This window comes from Trichosurus vulpecula, chromosome 2, assembly GCF_011100635.1.
Source record: "Trichosurus vulpecula isolate mTriVul1 chromosome 2, mTriVul1.pri, whole genome shotgun sequence".
Classification (NCBI taxonomy): domain Eukaryota; kingdom Metazoa; phylum Chordata; class Mammalia; order Diprotodontia; family Phalangeridae; genus Trichosurus; species Trichosurus vulpecula.
In genome coordinates, this window is record NC_050574.1 from 271,375,330 (window position 1) to 271,396,703 (window position 21,374).

At 50.6% G+C, this 21,374-nt stretch overlaps 3 protein-coding genes across 4 annotated transcripts; 2 read left to right on the forward strand and 1 right to left on the reverse strand.

The window, feature by feature from the left end:
* Nucleotides 1-1,283: 1,283 nt before the first annotated feature.
* Nucleotides 1,284-9,084, forward strand: DPAGT1 (dolichyl-phosphate N-acetylglucosaminephosphotransferase 1). Its single transcript, XM_036746986.1, has 9 exons — nt 1,284-1,725; nt 2,858-2,978; nt 3,390-3,603; nt 4,196-4,342; nt 5,642-5,726; nt 6,154-6,342; nt 8,037-8,124; nt 8,277-8,432; nt 8,585-9,084. The coding sequence occupies exons 1-9, from the start codon at nt 1,562-1,564 to the stop codon at nt 8,648-8,650; spliced, it is 1,230 nt and encodes a 409-aa protein (XP_036602881.1). The 5' UTR covers nt 1,284-1,561; the 3' UTR covers nt 8,651-9,084.
* A 3,288-nt stretch (nt 9,085-12,372) lies between these two features.
* LOC118838270 (histone H2AX) lies at nt 12,373-13,370 on the forward strand. The gene has a single exon (XM_036745514.1). The coding sequence runs from the start codon at nt 12,469-12,471 to the stop codon at nt 12,904-12,906; it is 438 nt and encodes a 145-aa protein (XP_036601409.1). The 5' UTR covers nt 12,373-12,468; the 3' UTR covers nt 12,907-13,370.
* Nucleotides 13,371-13,612: 242 nt separating this feature from the next.
* On the reverse strand, nt 13,613-20,966 carry HMBS (hydroxymethylbilane synthase). 2 transcript variants are annotated; one of them, XM_036745511.1, is made up of 14 exons: nt 20,777-20,966; nt 18,021-18,074; nt 17,658-17,730; nt 17,186-17,235; nt 17,037-17,092; nt 16,231-16,308; nt 15,922-15,999; nt 15,732-15,807; nt 15,432-15,545; nt 15,065-15,103; nt 14,700-14,819; nt 14,429-14,482; nt 14,139-14,225; nt 13,613-14,059 (listed from the first exon to the last, which is right to left on the reverse strand). In XM_036745511.1, exons 1-14 carry the CDS (start codon nt 20,804-20,806, stop codon nt 13,886-13,888), a joined length of 1,083 nt encoding a protein of 360 aa, XP_036601406.1. In that variant the 5' UTR covers nt 20,807-20,966; the 3' UTR covers nt 13,613-13,885. The 2 variants fall into 2 exon arrangements, with proteins under 2 accessions (XP_036601406.1, XP_036601407.1); XM_036745512.1 differs by lacking the exon at nt 20,777-20,966 and adding an exon at nt 20,480-20,490.
* Nucleotides 20,967-21,374: the final 408 nt, after the last annotated feature.

Here is a 21,374-nt window from a genome sequence, read left to right on the forward strand (position 1 = left end):
TTGGGGGCAGTGACTGTTGCCTCTTTTGGATCTCCAGTGCTTAGCACAGCGCATGGCACACGATAGGAACTTAATGTTTACTGATAGATTTATATAAACGGGCATTTGGGGAGGATGAAGAGATAACAATAATGAGATGGGAGTAACCGGAGCTAAGAATATTGAATCAGGGGAAGTTTCACTGATGGAACTGAATTAAAGCCTAAAGATTGTCGATCTAACCCTCGTTCCTATAGGAATTCCTGTGAGGCTTGACCAGGGCGTCCCAAGTCCCGGATTCGCTCCTGGATTTCTGAGAGATGGTGGGTTGCTGTAAGGGCCCCAGCTCTCCTGGGAGAACAAGAGCATCATCACCTGATGCACGAGGGCCTGTGGGCGGCAGAGCCCTGCTGATGAGCTGTTCTTACAAAGGCCTCCTAGGAAGCAGCTCCTAGGAAACCAGCAAATACAGAACAGACACTTGTCTGGATGCTCCGCGCTCGGAGGAAGCCCAGCGTGGGCTCGTGGCGGCGGCTCTAAGGCCCCCTCCTCTTCACCACCCTCACCTTCCATCTTTACAGCTGGAAGGTCCTGAGCGGGACTAGCCTAGGCCAGACGGGCCGGGCAGCCGCCTCAAAGCTGGACTTGGGGGCTGCTGCCAGCGCTGGGGAGGGGGGTTGGACAGGGGCCCCGCCCCCAGCCGGCATCTGCAGACTGCAAGGAACCAGGGAAAAGCTTGGCGGGGCGTGGGGGGGCCAGGAACGAGTGCTTATGAGGCTTCTCCCCTCCCCTTCTTCCCAGCCGTGGGATTTCCCGACAGGCACGAGCTTCTCACTGGGGCTTGGGGGGGGAGGGGGGCTCCGGGATCACTTGTTTGTACCAGCAAGAGAAGAAAAGGTCGGCCAGCCCGTCCCGCGGCGCCCGGCCGGACAGATTGGCGAGGACCAGACTCTTAAGGCCTCGGCAGGGGCTGGCCAATGGGGAGCCTGACGTGGAAGCCGACTAGAGGAGGTGGCGGCCACGTGATATGAGGAGGCGTCCATCTTGAAAAAGGGCGAGGAGTGATTTCCGGTCTGGGATGTGCCGGTCCCTTTTCTTCTATTTACTCTGTGATGCAGCCCAGCAAGGTTGGGTTTCAGTCCATAGTACTATGCCTGTGCCTTGATACCTCGGAGGGAGGGCGTCCTGTAGAACAGCGCCACCCCACTGCCGCCTCTGCCCACAAGAAAAATGGCCGCTCGCCGCCTTCACTTCCCACCTCTGCGATCGGCACAGAGGAAGTGCAACGCTAAAAGAGTCCGGCTGGAAACCTCAGCTGGGCAGGTGCGGCAAGGGAGTGGCCGAAGAGGTAGCTCGCTCGGTAGCTTGGCAGGGCTGACTCGGGCGCCCGTGGCACGGCCAGCGCCGCTGCCGCCGCCGCCTCCTCCGCCTCCGCGAAGCCCTCAGCCCCCTCGTGGCCCCGGGCGACGCAGCCCGTGGCCAGCCCCAGTTGTCTAGAAGGGTACCGTACGTCGGCGGGCTGTGGTCCCCGGGCCCCCCGAGCGGGCTCCTAGCGGGGCTCAACCCCGCTAGGGCGCCTTTCATGGCTATGATGCGGCCCTTCCCGGCGCTGCCGCTGCTCATCAACCTGGGCGGCTCGCTGCTGGGCTTCGTGGCCACGCTCACGCTCATCCCGGCCTTCCGCGGCCATTTCATCACGGCTCGCCTCTGCGGCCTGGACCTCAACAAGACCAGCCGCCAGCCCATGTGAGGAGGGCGCGGGTGGGGTGACGGGAGACGAGGGTGGGGGTTCGGTAAGGGGAGGGGGCGGGACACGGGGAGTGGGAGGGGTCAGAGGAGGGGGGGAAGCGGGGCCGAGGAGGAGGGGGACAGCTGGGGATGGGGAGGAGGATCCCGCTAGGGATGGAGTGGAGGGAACTAGAGATGGGGAAGAGGAGGTCAGCTGGGGATGAGGAAGAGGAAGCCAGAAATGGGGAGGTGAGGGATACTAGAGATGGAGAGGAAGGGGCCAGCTGGAGGTGGGGAGGAGGGAACAGCTGGGGATGGGGAGGTGGGGGATCCTAGGGATGGGAGAGGAGGGAGCCAGAGATGGGGAGGAGTGGGGTGCAGTGGAAATGGGGAAGAGGGGACAGCTGGGGATGGGAAGGAAGGGGGACCCGAGATGGGGAAGAGGGAGACAGCTAGGGATGGAGGGAAGGGGGACAAGTAGGGATACTGAGGAAAAGGGACAGCTAAGAGTGGGGAGGAGGAAAGGGAAGTTCCAGGGACTAAGGAGCAGTGTGGTTTGAGGAGAGACAGAGACAGCCTGGAGGAGTTTGGAAGACAAGGGACAAGAAAGAGGACAAGTGACTGAGTAGAAGAGAGAAAGTTAGGAACAGAAATGGAGAAGCCAAGAAGGGCTAGCCAAAGGGGCAGTAGATCTAGGGGGGGGATAAAAGACTGAGCTTTGAAAACAGGGCTGAAGAGAAGAAGCCAAGAACTTAGGCTACTTGGGACATGAGGTCCAAGGGAGACAGAAGAAATTTCTTGATAGAAAGAGGACTAGGGGTGAGATAGGAAAGTTTGCAGAGAGTACTGGGCCTTGGGGCGTCTGGTTTGGGGAAGTGACAGAGAAGTACGGACAGGGGGAAGATATCAGGACAGGGGATGCTATTTGTCAGAGGATAAGGATGTGTGGAGGGGATAGGGTGGGATGTTAAGAGTGATGTCCTTGGAAATAGGGTCTTCTCAGACACTAGCAATAATATCCTCTTAGTTGGGACATGGGTGGAGGGGAGGAAAGAATGGGAGGATATGTTCCTGGGCTGGTAGACTCTGGAATCTAGTTCTGGTGAGTGACGCTATGTTTCCCCCACTCCTCACCTGTCCTGTGTCACAGCCCCGAGTCCCAGGGTGTCATCAGTGGTGCAGTTTTCCTCATCATCCTCTTCTGCTTCATCCCCGTTCCCTTCCTAAACTGCTTTGTGGAGGACCAGTGTAAGGCCTTCCCCTACCAGGAGGTTAGTGGACCTGACCTAAGGGAGGCTCATCTGAGGATTTAAGGGTTTTTTGATTTGTTTTATTTTGGGGGGAGGGGGAGGGACATACATGAAGGTTGGTGGAACATGAGGGAATAAGGTATGGAACTGAACAGCATAGTGGCTGTTGAGAAGAGGGCTGGGCTTGGACTTAAGGCAAACCATCTGAGTTTGAACTCCGTGGCTTCCTCCTCGAAGGCCTTAGTCTTCCCGTCAGTAGCATGGGAACAATACTTGTACCACATAGCCCATAAGGTTGTTTTTGAGGAAAGCAGTTTTTTGAGTCCAGAATGCAATAGAGAACTGTTGGGCAGGCTGAGGAATTTGCCCTTGGGCTGGTAGGGAGAACTAGGTGTAGAGGGAAGGACTGAGCCCTCTCTTGTTTCTCCCCAGTTTGTGGCCCTGATAGGTGCCTTGCTCGCTATCTGCTGCATGATCTTTCTGGGCTTTGCGGATGATGTTCTGAACCTGCGATGGCGCCACAAGCTGTTGCTGCCCACTGCTGCCTCTCTACCTCTCCTCATGGTCTATTTCACCAACTTCGGCAATACAACAATCGTGGTGCCAAAGCCTTTCCGTTCCATGCTTGGCTTGCATCTGGACCTTGGTGAGAAGCACCCTTCCTGCCTCCCAGAATCCTTTCCCTGTGGCCCTTCTCTCTGTAGCTTAGGACCCTCTTACCATATCGATACCCTAGCTGTGTACCTCACTCAGCTCGGTTTTGAAGCCTTTGCTTTCACTGATCCCCATATCCCACTGTGTTCTTCTTCTGCCCTTCTGTCCTCCCTCTCCACCCCCAGATTCCTTCTGATAAATCCCCACCCTGCTCTGTATTCACTTTAGTGCCCCTGGTAAGTGTAATCTCCGCTGATCTTTTCAATCAAGCAGGCATTTATTAGGTGTCTATTAGATGGGGATACAAATACAAAAAGAGATGGCCCTGCCCTCAAGGAGTTTATATCCTACTGAGGGGGATACATGTTCACAAATTTTATAAAACTATAGTATATATACAAAATAAATTCAAAGTAATTTTGTGGGGAGGTGGGGTGGGGAGCCAGAGGAGAGAAAGTAAAACTTGGAATCAGAAGAGGCCTCTTAAAGGAGATGACACTTGAGCTGAACCTTGGAAGGGTGGCAGGAGGGAAAAAGGGACATCATTCTGTCTCCCTATATCTGGTGACTTCTTCCTCCTCCAGGCATCCTGTATTATGTCTACATGGGACTGCTGGCTGTGTTCTGTACCAATGCTATCAACATCTTAGCAGGGATCAATGGGCTGGAGGCTGGACAGTCTCTAGTCATTTCTGCCTCCATTATCATCTTCAATCTGGTAGAGCTTGAAGGTAGGTTTGGGTGTGGAGGGGAAGATAAGGGACAATAGTACTGGAGGTATAGAGGGTGAGCAAATTATGACTGGGAAATTCAGCAGGGGAGGAAAACGAGAATAAAGACAGTTGATTAAATTGTTGATTTTTTTTTAAACAATGTTAGGGAAAGCTGAATGGTAAAAGAGCTACTGACTTCATCTTGGAAGATCTTCTGTCTGGTTGTGGTTCTGTCGCCATGTAGCTCTGTGACCTGGGGGGGAGTCACCTCAGTCCTCTGATCCTTATTTGCATAGACCATGAGAGGTGGAAAGAACCTTGGAGATGATCTTTGTTGTGGTTTCGTTTTGGATTTTTTTAACAAATGTTTTATTGATGCTCTTTTCTTTCCTACATCACTGTCACTTCCCAGTGACTCCTGGAGGTCATCTAGCCCAGTCTTCTCATTTTAAAGATGAGGACACGGAGTCTCAGAGAAGGGCAGTGGCTTGTCCACGGTCATACGGCTAGTAAGTGGCAAAGCCAGAATAGGAACTGCATTCTGGCTTGTAGTGTAGCAGTCTTTCCACCGTGCCATAGCCACGGACACTTGAGAGCATTTTAAGGTTTGTAAAAGCCTTTGACATGTAGTATCCTTCTGAGTCAATAAAAATTTATTAAGAGTCAATGATTATTTGCTTGGTAGTGGAGATATGGAGATGAGAAATGAGGAGTCATTATGTAATATTGGCCTATTTATCAATAAAATGACATTAATATTGGTACTTCCTATCTTACAAGAAAAGAGTTTGTAAACTCTAAAGTGCTGTGTAAATGTGAGTTTTCATCATTCTTGAGAAACAGTAGTGTGGTGGAAGGCATGCTGGACCTGGTGGTGAGAGGCCTGGATTCAAAGCCCAGCTCCAACTCTCACTAACTGTGTGACCATGGGCAAGTCACCTAACCTCTCATCCTCTGTTTTTGTCATCTGTAAAATGGGGATAATAAAGTATTTGCCCCACCTACATCATGGGATTGTGAAGAAAGTGCTCTATAAACCTTAAAAGTGCTATAGAAATGTGAATTGTTATGTAATGCAAGTTGTTACTGATAACCACCATAAGGTATATATGGTGAAAATAGCTAGTCTAGGAAAGCTTGGTGGAAGAAGTGAAATATCAGAAGCTGTCTGAAAGAAAAGCCGCAGTGCAGCATGCATAATGGAGTTGGAGAGGGCTGTGGAATAGCTCGGGGCATAGGTCGGTGTCAGGAGCTTGGCATTAAGCTGAAGGAGCAATTTATCACCTGAATGATTGATCCTTTTTCCTGTTCTGCAAGGTGATTACCAGGATGACCACGTCTTTTCTCTCTACTTCATGATTCCATTCTTCTTCACCACTTTGGGACTGCTGTATCATAACTGGTGAGGAGCTATGCAGAGGGTATGTGTGGTTATAGTTGTTAGTAGGAGCCTAGGTCAGGTGCTGAAGGATTTTCATATCTGTTCAGGGATTTTTTTCTGGGTCCTCAATCAAAAGTGTTTTTAAATGCCCAAACCCCCATATGTGGGAGTCTTTGTGCTAGGGAGTGAAGTACTCAGGAATACCTAGGGGTGCTGTGCCAAGACTGTGGAACTGTTAGGGACCATGTGAGGTGGGGTGGGGGGAAGACTGGTGAGGAGAATGAAGTGGGGGGTGGAGGAGTATGGAATGTTTCAGCCCCAGGTCAAATTTTGGTGCTGATGGCATCAAGTAAGGAGCTCTGTGTGTGGTGGTGGGAAATGATGCATGCCTGGTGATAAAGGTCAGTGATGCTCCATGCTCCTGCTTCAGTTCACCTCTTTCCCATAGGTACCCTTCCCAGGTGTTTGTAGGGGATACTTTCTGCTACTTCGCAGGCATGACCTTCGCTGTGGTGGGCATCCTGGGGCACTTCAGCAAGACCATGCTCCTCTTCTTCATGCCTCAGGTGTTCAACTTTCTCTACTCCCTTCCACAACTTCTCCATATCATCCCTTGTCCACGCCACCGTGTGCCCAGGTACCTTTTTCTACATGGGATTATGAGGGAAGGGGAGGAAAGGAGGACCCCGTTGGCATAACAAAGGGATCTAGATGATGACTTTGAAGAATAGTCTCAACACATGGTGACATTTAAACAGATGTGAAGGTCTGGTCTCATGTAATTGTGTCTAAGCACATGGATGAAGGGACATTAAGTACATTGCCAAGGACTAGGAAGTGATACTGAGTTCTGATTATGACATCCCTCTTCAGCCTTACACCTACCATGATGAATTTTACTCAGTGGGAAGATGAGTTAAAAAATAAAAAGATGAGTGGCAGCTGGGTGGCGAAGTAGATACAGCATCCATCCTGGAGTCAGGAGGACCTGAATTCAAATGTGAGCTCAGACAGTTGACACTAGCTATGTGACGCTAGGCAACTCACTTAACCCCAGTTGCCTCACAAAGTAAAAATAATTACTTAATTAAAAGATGTAACCTTGGTTTAGGTGCTGGTGAAATGCTTCCTGAGCTGCATCTTTAATAATTAGAGTAGCCTGAGCAGTGACGGGAGCAGCCTAGTTGAGATCTCCAAAACTATGAGGAGAAAGCTTGTGCTGTTTTCTAACTCGTTATCCTTTCCCTCAGACCTTCTCTCTTGCTGACTTAGCTGCTTCTCCCAGTGGTGTGTGCCTGAGAAATACATAAGTGTTTCCCTTGAGAGTGCTGCCATTTACCTCACCCCCCACGTTCGCAACCTTTAACACTATCTCTGATAATTCTGCCTCTGCAACATATCTCATTCCTTCCTTTTGATTCCCACTGTGGCTGGCCTTGTATGTTCGTCACCATCTTCCCGGGCTTCTGCGGTAGCCTTCTGACAACTTCTAAAACTTCCACTTTCACATTTCCCTCGTTCCAATCCATCCTTCATAATGCTGCCACAATTTCTTTTTTGAGTAGATCTGATCATTTGAGTCCTACTCTGAACCCCTCACTCTTTACTTTGTCCTCTGAGTAAAGATCATGCTGCTTTGCCTGGCATTCAGGGCCCTCTGAAATCTGGCCCTCACTACCTTGTCGGCCTTCTGTTACTCCCCTATATCCTGTACTTCAGTGAAACTGGACTGCTTACCACCTATACATTATTCTCACTTGGCTACCTTTCCTCAATACAGTTGCTTATGCCTGGACTGCCCTTTTCCCCATCCCCACCTCCTCAGTCCTTTAAAGCTCAACCTTTTACCCCTAAGAATCCTCCCCTTCACCTCCCTCCTTCCTCCCCCACCCTCCCACTTGTGCCATTTAAGTATTTATATGGACCTTGACTTATTTAACCTCTTACATATTTAATTTCTCTATTTGTGTATGTCATATACCTTGACTAGATCTTAAGTTCTAGAAGGATGGGAATTGTCTCATCTAAGCTTTGTTTACATTTCATCCAGCACCTAGAGTAGTGTTCAGCACACAGTAGGCACTTGTTTGTTGAATCGAATAATTCAAATGTACATATTTCCAGGTCTATAAAACTTTCTTCCCAGTCCTGTGAGGTAGGATTATTATAATCCTCATTCTACAGATGAGCAAATTTAAATTCACAGAGGCTATGTTACCGTAGCGCTCCACAGCCAGTGAATGTTGGACCCTAGAATGGGAGCCTAGGACCCTTAACTCTTTCTGCAATACTCTGCTGCCCCTTGAGTATCACACCCCATTTCTTCTGCAGGCTCAACACCAAAACAGGGAAGCTGGAGATGAGCTATTCCAAGTTCAAGGCCAAGAACCTTTCTCTCTTGGGCACCCTAATTCTGAAGGTAATGTTGACATACAAGTAGGTGGCCATGTACTACTACGGGCCCATGGCATGGGAACTCCAGACCAAGAGCAGTCGTGGGGGGAAGGTTTGGGCCATTTCCTCAACGGATGTGAAACATGGCTATGATTAACCCCCACCTTCTGCCTCCAGGGTGCAGAAGCCCTCCGACTGGTGGCTGTCCGTCGAGGTGAAAATGAGGCTGGTGCCTACATTGAGTGCAACAACATGACGCTCATTAACCTGCTTATCAAGATCCTGGGGCCCATTCATGAAAGAAATCTCACTTTGTTGCTTCTGCTCCTGCAGGTGATCCCTTGGGCCAAGATGGGCATGGCGGGTCCTTATCCCTCTTCCTTATCTTTCTTCTGTTTTCCAAATATCCTCTCCCCAGCCTGGTTACCTTCCTGAGGTCTCCCACTCTGTCTCCTTTTCTTATGACTCTCTGTTTCTCCTTGCAGATTCTGGCTAGTGCCATCACGTTCTCCATTCGATACCAGCTGGTTCGGCTCTTCTATGATATTTGAGTCTTTGACCATGACTCTTTACTCCATAACCCTCTGTGCTCCTGTCTCATGTGGAACCCTTGTTGGATTAAGACTGTATTCCCCATAAGCCTATTGGGCTTCTCCCTCTCCTTTACTGTCCTCCAAATTATCTCCTTGGGAGGTATCCTACCCATCCTACCCCTCAGTAATTATTTATTGATTATATTTGCCCTGTGAACGTCCCTAAATTGAAATTTTTCTCCCTTTCCTGAAGCCTCCTCTGGGGCAGGAGGTAGCTATTTCTTGGAAGCTAGGTTGCCATTAGGAATCAGGCTAAGTTCCTGGTGGTTCCTAATGGTTCCACCCTGAAGTGATGTGTTACTGGGAATTAAGTGTTTTGATTAATGAGGAGCAACCTGACTGGTCATTTGCTCCTTTTGGTGATAATAAATGTGTTTGGTTCACTTTTTTAACTGTGGGTGTAGCTCTTGTTTTCAGCTAATTTTGGGGGTAGTGGGACACTTTCCTGCCTGCTTCCCCCAATAGGCAAATATCAAATCCTGACCCCCCTCTCTGTCCTCTTTCTTCCAAATACTGAGCTCCTTCCCTTCCCTGCTGGTGGGGAAAACAACATACTTAGTTAACTCATGCAACCTATGTGGAAAATTACATTGAAGAAAAAGATTCAGATGAGATAGCTATCTTCAAGCGGTCTTTGAAAAATTGCCATATGAAAGTATTAGACATTTTTGCTTGAGTCTAAAGAACAGACCCATGGCCAATGAGTGGAAGTTACATAGGAACAGATTTTGTCTCAGTAAGAGAAACTTTCAAAAACAAACACCTTATCAGAGCTATGGACAAATGGACTGAACCACTGCAACAAGTAGCCAACTCACCAATCATTGGAAGCTGTTTAAGAGATCACTAACCACTTGTCAAGGACTGCCACTGACAAGACTGATTGATTGAATGAGTGGATGAAGCAAGTGTTTATTATGTGCTTACTATGTGCAAAGCACTGTGCTAGGTGCTGGGAATGCACATAGAAAAGTCTGGCAGGCAGGTGGGTCTTCCTCCCTAGGCGCTCACATTGTAAGGGGTGGGGGGGGGGGAGGGGGGTTGGACATACCACATGCAGAGTTTCAGCCACAAGTGGAAAAGTGGCATGGTTCTTAGGGTGCAGTTGCAAAGGAGCTGGGAGCTGGCAAGGTTACTTCCACTGATAAAATCATATCGATTTGTGATGAATCATTTGGCAGTGCCAGGGACTTTGAGGGAAAGACCCTTCTTTTCAGGGTCTTGAGTAAGCATGGCTGCGGCTCCATCTCCACAGGGGCTGCTTCTTCTCGGGATGATGGCTGAGGATACTGGGCAGGAAGCATTGACCCAAGGTGTTTGTCTTCATAGCCCTGGGCTGTCTCCATCAGGGTCTTTGGCGGTGGGGGTGGGGTCCCTGGTGTCAGTGTCGGTGATGGTGCTTTAACTTGCCCCATACATAATGTCTCATGTCTCCCCTTCTTCTGCTTCATCTAGGCTGGTTTGCTAGCCTTATGTGCAGCACTTGGAGGGGATTGCTGGCCCTTTCCCCACAGGTGTTGCTTCCCCAGGTGGTTTTGAGGGCTGGGCTAGAAGCAGGACTGGTGCTCTGGGGGTTGCTGACACTTCTAGGGTTCCTGTGCTTATCTGCCTGTTGGTGGCAATTATTTCTGGTGCTGATGACAAAGGTTGAGAGGGATGATTGCCCTTTTAACTGCACAATCTTAAGGAGTGGAGATGAAGGATGAGGGAGAAAGACTAATCTCTGAGGAAGGCATAGGACCAAAAGGTAGAAATCTGAAAAAGGCAAATTTAGGTTTTATATAAGGGAAAATTGCCCAACTCTTAGAGCTATAGAAAGGTAGACCGCCTTGGTACAGTAGTGGGTTGCCCCTTCTTGGGTGCCAAAGTCTTAAAGCTGAGGTTATACTGTGTTGTAGATTGGATTCTACCCAGGCAGGGATGGATCCAGGAGTGGAGAGCCTTCGACCTCAAGGCCACCTGTGGCCCTCTAGGTCCTCAAGTGTGGCCCTTTGACAGGAACTTTGAAGTTTGGATTTGGTCAAAGGGCTGCACTTAAGGCCGCAGGTTCCCCATCCCTGGTTAGGTGTGTGGATGGATGGAAAAAAAGCATTTAAGTGCTGACTCTGATTTAGTTGTTTCAGACTTTTCATGACCCCATTTGGGGTTTTCTTGGCAAGCATACTGAAGTGGTTTGCCATTTCCTTCTCCAGCTCATTTTACAGGTGAGGACCTGAGGCAAACAGCTGCCCCCAACAACCACAAATGTACAAAGCACCGTGCTAAGTGCTGGGGATATAATTAGAAAAGTTTGAGAGTCCCTGCTCTCTAGAAGCTCACATTCCAAAGTGGGGAGGGAACAAAATGCCTTCAGAAGTCCCCTCCCTCTTGTAAGAGAAGGTCCTGGTGGTCCTTCGGTAGGGGTGGGAGCCAAACCAGTTGGGTGGATTTTTCCCTTCTGGTAGGGACTGATGGGCAGGGACCTTTCTTGCTTATTTTCACACCACTCCCCACCCAAACTGTTGATTTTAAATAAAGGGGCCTGGGCTAGAGGAAAATCAATTCAAAAATTAATTTAAGAGAAGTTTTGACTTAACTTTTTGACACTTGGTTTTTCCATCGCCCTTATTTCTCAGGACATCCCTCTCCTACCCATTCAACTGTCCCTAGTAACAAAGAATAAAGGGTGGGGGAAAGCTGCAAAACGAGGACTCACTTAGCACTGAGTAAGCACCTACGGTGTGCTGCTGTTGGACAGCTAGGTGGGGCAGTGGGTAGAGCGCCAGGCCCGGAGTCAGGAAGACTCCTCCTGGTTTCAAATCCAGCCTCAGACACTGACTAGCCGTGTGACTCTGGGCACGTCACTTAAACCCGGTTTGCCTCAGTTTCCCCATCTGTAAAAGAGGCTGGAGAAGGAGATGGCACAAACCACAAACTACTCAAGCGTCTTTGCCATGACTGAACAGTAACAAACGCGGGCTAGGCCACTGGGGGCGCCGATACAAGGGCCTTCCCCCTCAGTGTGGAGGGGAGATGATAGGGACACACGGAAGCAAGGCCGGGGGGGGGGGGGGGGGGGCGGGGAATTGGAATGAGGCGGTGCCCCGGCCTCTGCCCGCATCAGACAACTTCCGGTTTTCCGGGGGGGGAGGTGCCGCTTTCAGCTGGTTTTTGGTCATAGCTGACTCTCTGTGACCTCATCAAAGATAATGAAGACGCCGGAGCGGTTTGCCAAGTCCTTCTCCGGCTCATATTACACATGGGGAAACTGAGGCAAACGGGGTGAAGCGACTGGCCCAGGGACGCACAACCAGGAAGCGTCTGAGGTCTTCCTCCACGGCGCCATCTAGCTGCTCCGGGGCGCCCTCTTGCCCCACCCATTTTCCTTTCTCGGCGCCTAGGCCGTTTGAATCTCGCGCGCTTCTTATTGATTGGCCGCCTGGGGGAGCGGGAAGCTGGGGTGGGGAGGGGTGAGACGGACGCAGCCGGCCCTCTAGTTTGCTACTCACCGTCATCTTCCCCGGGTAAGAAGAGTTTTCAAATCCGGCCAATCGGTAAGCACGCTCGTACGCTCCGGAGGAGGAGCCTGATGGCTGACTCCAGCCAATTGGAGGCGGCCGTCATGACCCAGCCAATAAGGAGCGAAGGGATGCTGTGACCGGCTGCCTTAAAGGCGGCAGCTTTGCACGCGGACCGGCATTTAGACTGCGGCGAGAGTTTGGCGAGCGTCTTTGCGCAGGCGCAGCCGTTACTCGCGGCCGTTCTCTCCGAGGCAGTCTCGCGCTTTATACGTTAACATGTCGGGTCGCGGCAAGACCGGCGGGAAGGCCCGTGCCAAGGCCAAGTCTCGCTCTTCGCGAGCCGGGCTGCAGTTCCCCGTGGGCCGTGTGCACCGATTGCTGAGGAAGGGCCACTACGCGGAGCGAGTCGGGGCCGGCGCGCCCGTGTACCTGGCGGCGGTGCTGGAGTACTTGACGGCCGAGATCCTGGAGCTGGCGGGGAACGCGGCCCGGGACAACAAGAAGACCCGCATCATCCCCCGCCACCTGCAGCTGGCCATCCGTAACGACGAGGAGCTCAACAAACTCCTGGGCGGCGTGACCATCGCCCAGGGCGGCGTCCTGCCCAACATCCAGGCGGTGCTGCTGCCCAAGAAGAGCGGCGCCATCACGGGACCCAAGGCCCCGGGCAGCAGCGGCAGCAAGAAGGGCACGCAGGCCTCGCAGGAGTACTGAGGGCAGCCCCGGCTTCGGTGCCGCGGCCGCCCGGCCCCCGCGCACCAGCCGCCACCCAAACACCACAAAGGCCCTTTTCAGGGCCCCCCTCCCCCCTCACTGAGAGAGCTGCTCCACTCGCCTGCGTCCCCCAGCCCCGCCCCCTCCCGGCCGCGGGAAGTCCGGAGCCGCGGCCCAGCGGGAGGGAGCCCCGTTTATTCCGACGACTCTTGGCAGCTACTGAACAAAGCACGGGACTATCGCGCGCGGGGCGGCTGGATGGGGACCGGCGGACCACCAGCTTGGGACAACTCTGCGTGCCGCGTCCCGGCCCGCGCTCAAGTTCCATCCCAGCCCGGACCTCCGGCTCCTGAACTGAATTTTCTCAGCTTAGACTCTTTGCCTTTATCCGGGGGAATGGAGAGACTGTGAAAGACAATTTGTTAGTTTGAATAACTTAATTTTATTAAATGGTTTTTTTCTAATGAAGTTTCTTGTGTTTCTTCAGCGTTACTGTAGTTGGTGACAAAGCTGCTGGGTCTCGGAAGTTAGCAAAAGGCAGCGATAATTCGCTCAGCCATTTTTCCTTGGAGGGGGTTTGGGGCTGGGATGTAGAAAGGATTTTTTTTTCTATGTAAATCAGCCAATATGCATTTAAGTGCAGGGCACTGGAGAGAAGATACTCGAGTGGGAATGGGATGATTGTAAATAAAAATTCCACAGAGAGTCGGGTGAAGTGTTTTATTGACAGATTTGGTTACATTCAATGTCTGCGACTCCACAGAAGACAGACTATCCTCCAGCCCCTAGTATAAAGGGGGTCAGGACAAGGCACTAGGATGCTTAGCAGCAACAGGTCCCCCTTCCCACACTTGAGTCTTGGATGATGCAGTTTTTGTGCCCAGGGATAGTCCCTGTTGAGTTAGTTAATGGGGGAAGGGTTCAGGGCACCCCAGAACAAATCCGATGTTCCTAGGCAGAAAACGCCCTCAGGGCTAGATTAGTGGGCATCATTGAGCTGTCTTGCTATATCCAGGATCTTCTTGGCTCCCTTGTTCAGCAGCAGGTTGGCAAGACTGATACCCAGGTTTTCAGCTGCCATTTGGGCTCCCTGAGATACATTCCGAGCAGTGATGCCCACCCGCTGCACATCATCATCTGGGCCATCTTCATGCTATAGAGGAGAAAAAAGTTAGTAGAGAAGAAGGGGTATGATAGAACCCTTGTTTGCCCTGCCCTAGGGGTCCTAATACCTGGGCTGAGACGTTGATGGTTGTCTGCATGGTTTCCTTCAGACTATCTGAGCCATCCAGACTCCAGACTCCTCCAGTCAGGTATAGCTAGAAAAACAGAACAGGTGACAGCCTTACTAGAGGGAGTTCCATAGGGGCAGAGAATCATCTTAATTAATTGTATGCTCTAGCACCTAGTAACAGAGTAGGTTCTAAATGTATATTGAAACTAAAGGCCCACCATTCATTATGGAAAGGTTATTTAGGTGTTCTATGCCACCTCTGACCCCAAGACAAAATAAAACACTTACCTGCCCATCCTTGAGAACTGTGTGGACTGCCACAGGCACGCTGCAGCCTCCTTCCTACAACAAGACCATGGCTGTGAGCTCCGAGGATTCTGATAATATACTTTCAATCACCCCATCCTAAGAGACCGGCTGGAAACAAGTGAGGGGGAATGTGGAGTGGGGGGAGGGAAGGGTTCATACACCTAGGTTTTCCAGTCATTCAACTAATTGATATTTACTATGTACATAGCATACTGAGGCGCACCCTCCCCAAGTGAAACACTGGTCCTACCAGGTGCCTCAGGAAAGCCCTCTCAGCAATACATCGGAGTAAGGTCTCATGATCATGTAGCACACGAACCAAATCCAGCACTTCCTGGTCCTTGGCTCGGACCTCAACACCCAGGGCCCCCTGGGGAGAGACCCCACATTCCGTCAGGTTCCTTTTCACACCAAAATAACCTGGTTAAGTATTGGGCTGCCAAAATTATTTCCTAGTTGTCCAGTGAATACAGGCTCTATCACTAGGTGTATTTCCACCCCTGGGGAAGAGGAAGCCAAAGGCTACAGATTCCTAGGCTGGGAGGAAGAGAAAGGACCCAAAGTGAAGTGCCCACATCCCCAGAGGTCAAAGATGGCTTTCGTGACTGAGCATACCTGGCCCACAGCATACAGACATTCTTCAGGGTACAGGAGCTAGAGGGGCAGAGCAAGCAGTCAGTCGTAGGAGACACAGAAACTGGGACAGTGGGGGCGGGGGGGGGACCCTACCAAATAGCATGACTGAGCAAGGATGGGAGCCTGGATTCCAGGTTCCTAATTCCAGCCCTTCCCAATCTGGATCTTGTTTTCCCATTTAGATGATAATGCCTGAGTGAGGGGTAAGGTGATCTTGAGTAGCGAATAAAGAAAAGGCTTTTTTGGGGGGATAGGGGTGGGACATGATTTAGCACCTAACTCAGGGCTAAGTGTAAAACTTCCTGGTCCAAAGGATGTAATGAGTGATGGGGAAAATAATTCTTACCTGCCCTACACGGCTCTGCCAACCCATACGTTGCAGTCCAGCTGCTGCCAGGATAATGGCACTAAATTCCTGCTGTTCATCCAGCTTCCGAAGCCTAGTATTGAGATTCCCTCTCTGCCAGGGTACAGTGTTAAGGGCTACTGCTGAGGCTTCTCCAAGGCCCATGGCCTCCCCAGCCCCAGGCATTCAGGGCCTACTCATCCTGTTAGCTGCATAAGCTGATCAGTGAAAAGAACCCTCCCTACCTTACAGATCTTTCTGACTCTGGTTATGTCCCACCTCAAACTGCCAAAAGGATACAATACTTTTGAATTCCAGATGTGGAAATTTCCGCTGCAACTGGGCTGCTCTACGAAGGGAGCTGGTCCCTACCACACTGTAAGGTCAGAGGGTTTAGTCAGCACAGAGTAACCCTTACCAATCCTTCCCCTCCCCTTCTTCAGCAGTTGCCTTCCCACCCCAATCCCACCAATCGTTTCCAGACTCTTACCTCCTCTCTGGCAGGGTACCCAAGGTCTGCCCAGCATATTTAGGGTGGAAGATAACAGCATCATAGGGGCTCTCCCGCCTGGGGTAGAGAGAAGGGTTATAATGACGGGGACCAGGTAAGGTATTTGATCAGTTCAACCAAATTTGACCCGAAGCCATCCCAATCTGTCTTCAAAGAACCAACCAAAAATTGATCACTGAAGTCAAGAGAGTAATAGTGAAGGCGGAAGGAGAGGTAACCAAAGAAAGAAATGCCAAAATGAGGTGCACAACTCTCCCCAACCCCCTTGACTTCAGGATTGCCTCTTACTTGCAGACGGCACCGATAGTGAAGGCTGGGGGCAGTACAGTGGGCAAGTCCTTCAAGGAATGCACAACCAGGTCCACTCTGGAAGAGACAGAGTCAGGGAGAAGAGGAGAAAAGTTACAGGAAGCAATGGTTTCCCATGACCTCCCTATCTCCTCTCAATGCTTTGGGGACGAGGAAAACTAACAGCAACTCCAATCTCTACAGCACTTTAAGGTTCCCAAAGACCTCTCCCCCCACCCCCCAACTTGTGAAGGAGTTAAGTGTAAGCATCATGAGTATTTTACAGATGAGGAAATGCGCTCAGAAAAGACAAAAGCCCAGCCAAGGTCACGAAGCTGGCGAAGTGCTAGGGCTGGTATTCAAAGCCAGGTGTCCTGACTCCATATTCTGACCTCCTTCCATTATACAGTACTGCCCTGCACTACATCTCAGGAACCAAACAGAAAAGGTTTATTCTTGTTATCTAGATGCCCACACACCATCTCTCTGTACCAAGGTATTACAGTGGCCACTTGCGTTCTAAAGTAAGAGCTCACTCCAGGAAATTAAGGACAGGGCTGTGATCCTAGCAAGGATGATGCAATCTTTTAACTCTGGTCCCAAAACTACTCCTCCTGAAGTCCATCCACCCTCAGCCCGTATCTTTTGGGTGCCAAATCCTTTGGTCTTTGCAGTGACCAGGTCCCAGGACATCTGCGATCCCAGAAAGTAGAAAGGTGGTGAAGAGGCCCCACACTATACAGGCACTAGAAGAATCCTGGGGTGGCCTTCAGGGTTTAGCTCTCCTGCCTCACTTCCCCACTTACTCGTTCTTTTCCAAGGCATACTCCAGCTCCTTAGTGAATAGGCTTTTCTCCCCAATCTGTCAGGGAAAAGAGAGGGGCATTGTGAAACCCATGGAGCTGGGAAAGATTAGCAGAGACTAGTAGGAGTCAGGGAAGGAGTGAAGGGTTACCTTAGACAGTGCAGTATCCAGGATCTTGTCCCCAGTGGTGGACATTGCAACTAGAACAGAGTGATTGGCCAGTCAACAAATAACTGAGTACTTAAGATGTACCCCCCAATACCATGCTCCTACGATTATATGCTGTGCTAGCTACTCCGGTGGGGAGGGAGAAAAGAAAAATAACAGGGTTTTTGCCCTCAAAGAACTCACTCTCTGCATGGAGGGACAAAACAAATACATCTAAAAAGTTGAAAAGATCAAGCCATATATAATGAGGACCAAATGAGTTGTACAGACAATAGGAGGTCACCATGGCTGGACTGATGAGGGAAGATTTTATGAAGTGGGTAGGAATGGTTTAAACGGGTTCTTCCATCAGATTAGAATTTAGAAGTGCTACTCTGCCTTCTCCCCTCCTGGGGCTAGTAGCCAAGTTCCCTGCTAATCCCCTCCCTCCATTACAGACACTTTGAGAACTCACTGATTTCAAACTGCAGACCAGGGTACAGGTCCTTCAGCATAGCCACCACACTGTCTGTCTGTATCCTTGCCAGCTGGGAAGCAAAGATTGGGCTCAGTCCTGCCCTTCCCTCCCCAATGCCCAGGAAGCTAGTCCAAGACATACGGAACATACACCAGGGCAGGGAAACCTCAATGGGGACTGACTAGGGAGGACAGCAGTACAGGGGATCTGACCATAGTCCAGTGCTCCCAACAGTTTTACCCCCTCTCCAAAAAATTACAGCCTTAGATTATTAGATTAGAGACCAGACTAAGGCCTATGTCCCCTGTGTCCCCCAAACTCAGATTCCTGATGCCTACAACAGTGGGAACCCCATCTCACCTCACTCTTGCGGGTACCCACGCGGATCACTCTCATCTTTGGGCTGTTTCCGTCCTGTGGAGAGAGAATCTGGAGTTGTTACCCTCCACTGCACCCTTTCCCCTGAAAATCCAGAATCTCAGAACAAGACAGACCTCAAGAGACTGCCAGAAGGCCACTCCATGCCTGTGGATGAGGATAGCCTAGGTTTTTCTGGGCAGGAGGGTTACTCTGATGCCATCCCCTCTACCTTCTTCAATGTCCTAAATTAAATTTCAAGTGACCTTCCTGCCTTACCTGGGAGAAATAAGTCTTTTCCAATAGCCAAACAGAGATGAAGGGTACCGACAAGCAGAAGTTAATGCAGCTATACCTCCCAACAGGTCTCTGAACCCTAGAAGGGAGACTGAGTAAGGGAGTACTTAGAGGAGGTCCTGGATCCACCCAGGTGGTCAGGGAGATAAGTGTCATCAGGCCAGCCACAAAGAGGGTGGGGTCAGAACTGGAAGGGGGGGAGGGAAAGGGGAAGGTGGGGAAACGTTCTCTGGAGCAACACTGCAAGTGGCCACATACTGGACAACTTGTGCTGAGTCACTGATAGTTGGAGAGATGAGATCAGTGACTGACACCAAAGTGGACAAAAACCCCACCTACACAACCATTGGTGTTACCCAAATGCTAAAGTCACCATTGTGCCTTGCCCTAGTCAGTGATGGGAATGGGATGGAAGGAAGGAAGGAGGAGCCTAAGAGGAAACAAACTCATCTCCATCAGTCTGTTGTAGAGGCACAAATCTCTGATTTCACCACCAAAGAAACTCCTAGGCACAGAAACTGAGACTTGGAACGAGAAGGGACACATTCCTTCCTCTTGCTAGGGTTCTCTGAGAATATCTGCCAAGGGACCAAGGAGAAGGCCCTATCCCCTGAAGGCCAGAATAAAGGATCATGTTTAATCAAATTTATGTCCAGCCACTCCACCTGATGCCAGTTTTCCCTGCCCTAGCCCCATCAGGGTGGACAGGGAGACTTACTGTGGCTAAGGTCCATCACAGCCATCTCCCAAATAAACACATCCAAAGAGACTCTGAGCAAACCAAAGTCAAGACCAAAACCCTTAACCTACCTAACAGGGACCTCTGCTGTGTTCCAGCATGTTTGCTGGACAGGTGGGCGAGCCCACAGAAATGAGTCAAGAGCATTCCAGAGCTCGGAGACTCCAAGTGGGAATACCCTGGTATGCCAGAGAATCTTTTAGTTCTACTGAATAGCGTGGACAGTGGAGATAAATTCTCCCTTTCTCCCCAGTAACCCAGATACACCTTGGCCAATCATGGTTATGGCGTTATCTCAGTGACCAGCAGGAGCACTTGAGGATGACTTAAATCAGGCCATATTAGGATCAGTGTGAGGAAGAAGAGATGTTTATTTACCCAAAAGAAGCTGTCATTAGACACTAGGAAGAGAATACTTATTCTGCTTGACTCCAGGCAACAGTGACAGAAGTGTTCAAGCTGACTTGGCCAATCATTTGTCAGGGAGGAAGTAGATAAAGGTTGTTACAGTACATGACCTCTGAGATCGATTCCAATTCCAAGAGTCTACAGAATGTTCCTAGAGTCTGGAACATAGGCAATGTGGAGTTACTCCACCAAGTTCACGTGAATCTTGCAAAGCACATCAACCTTTGCACCACAAATGATGGAAATCATATTGAAGATGTTATTTGTTAATATTCCAATTAAATAAAATATTGAAAATTTCATTCATTTCATTTTTTGAAAATATGCATTTTTGCCTGTGTCCAGACTTTAGGAACACCCTGTACAATTGATCTTTGATTATACGGAAGTAGCTCCTGGTGGAGAAGGGGGGACAGGTCAAGTCTTGGCCCAAACCAAACGGCTCCCTCAAACTCCAAAGCCTAGAGGGGACCAGGGAGTTTGAAGCAGGGCACCTGTAGGCTAAGGTGGGGCGGGAGGGAGAGAGACAAGACGAGGAATATGGGTTAGTAAAGAAGGTTAGAAAAGAAGCAATTCAGGAAGGTGTGGAGTAGTCCCATCCCCTCTGGATATGAGGCGCAGAAGAGACTTCAAAGATTATCCAATCTAAGGGCTCTTAACCCGGGGACCATGACTTTGTGTTGCTAATTTTTTAAAAAGTAATTGTCTTCCAATGTAACTGGATTCCTTCGTAATACCATATATTTTATTTTATGCATTTAAAAAACTATTCCGAGAAGGGGTCAATAGGGGTTCAAAAGGGGTTTGTGACACCAAAAACGCCCAATCCTCTCATTTTACACAGGACAAAACTCTGGCCCAGAAACGCGGCTCGTAGATCTAAGAACCAAGAGCTCGCTCCTCATTTCACACGCGGCGCCTGGTCCACTGACGGAAGCCAAGGAGCCAGGAGCGACCCTGCGGTTCCCTCCCCCGCCTCGGCCCTTAGTCAGTTTCACACACACACGCACGCACGCACGCACGCCGCTGGCTGCTAGAGTGAGCCTGCCCCGGCAGCACAGGCTCGGAGACCGTGCCCTGCATTTCCTCCACGCGGTATTCGGCCTCCCCAGCAGCCGGTCCGCTCACATCCACCGCCCACCCTGGGCACCTTCAGTCAGGACCACTTTTGCTACTGTCTCTTTAAACCCCATTCAAAGCCCAGCACCAGTGACAGCCATTTCGACCAATAGGTTCCGGAGGACGACGTCCGACAGCCAATCACTTGTTCGCTACACGCAGAAACGGAAACAGAGTCCGTCAGGATAGGACTCACCCCAGCGGCCGCATCTCCGCTCCCGGACATGACTCCGTCCGCAGAGTGAGGCTGGAGGGTGCGCGCAAGGCGACACCCCTGGCTTGCCGGGAACGCGAGACCCTCAGGCCTGCTGGGGGGGGCCCGGGGCACGTGGAGTCTGCGTCGTCCCGGCTGACTCCGGCTCCCCGACACTCGCGGAGGCCCTTGCGTCACTTCCGCCGCGTCCCTTAAAGGGGCAGACCCTGGCACGGCCCGAGGCGGGAACTTGAGACCTAGAGAGGGGCGGGCCTGAAGCACTGCCTCAGCACCTACTCCCAACTCAGCTTCCTTCTCAAATTTAGGGTTCGTGTAGAAGGGCAGCCCTGCCAGAATCCGTATTACGTGCAGCCCTGCCAGGCTGCCTTCTTAAAAAGTTACCCTAACCAAAGAAAACAGCTGGAAAAGACCCTTGACAGCTGAGGGAAACTGAGGCCAGAGAACCAAAGTGACTTCTGTGTGGTCACACAAGGCATAACCAGCAGGACTGAGTCTGGACCCTGCCCATTGATTCCAGTTCTATAACAATGCTCAAATGCCTTAACTTCCCCTCATACCCCATTAGATTGTGAGCTCCTTG

Excerpts from the sequence above, each read along its gene's own strand:
- DPAGT1 (XM_036746986.1), top strand. The coding sequence starts at position 1,562 with ATGGCTATGATGCGGCCCTTCCCGGCGCTGCCGCTGCTCATCAACCTG. Across the intron at positions 3,604-4,195 it reads TGGCTTGCATCTGGACCTTG|GCATCCTGTATTATGTCTAC; the intron begins GTGAGAAGCACC and ends TTCCTCCTCCAG. Across the intron at positions 8,433-8,584 it reads TGTTGCTTCTGCTCCTGCAG|ATTCTGGCTAGTGCCATCAC; the intron begins GTGATCCCTTGG and ends TTCTCCTTGCAG.
- LOC118838270 (XM_036745514.1), top strand. The coding sequence starts at position 12,469 with ATGTCGGGTCGCGGCAAGACCGGCGGGAAGGCCCGTGCCAAGGCCAAG.
- HMBS (XM_036745511.1), bottom strand. The coding sequence starts at position 20,806 with ATGTCCGGGAGCGGAGATGCGGCCGCTGGG. Across the intron at positions 14,820-15,064 it reads GTCTGTATGCTGTGGGCCAG|GGGGCCCTGGGTGTTGAGGT; the intron begins GTATGCTCAGTC and ends GTCTCTCCCCAG. Across the intron at positions 14,060-14,138 it reads CCATCAACGTCTCAGCCCAG|CATGAAGATGGCCCAGATGA; the intron begins GTATTAGGACCC and ends TCTCCTCTATAG.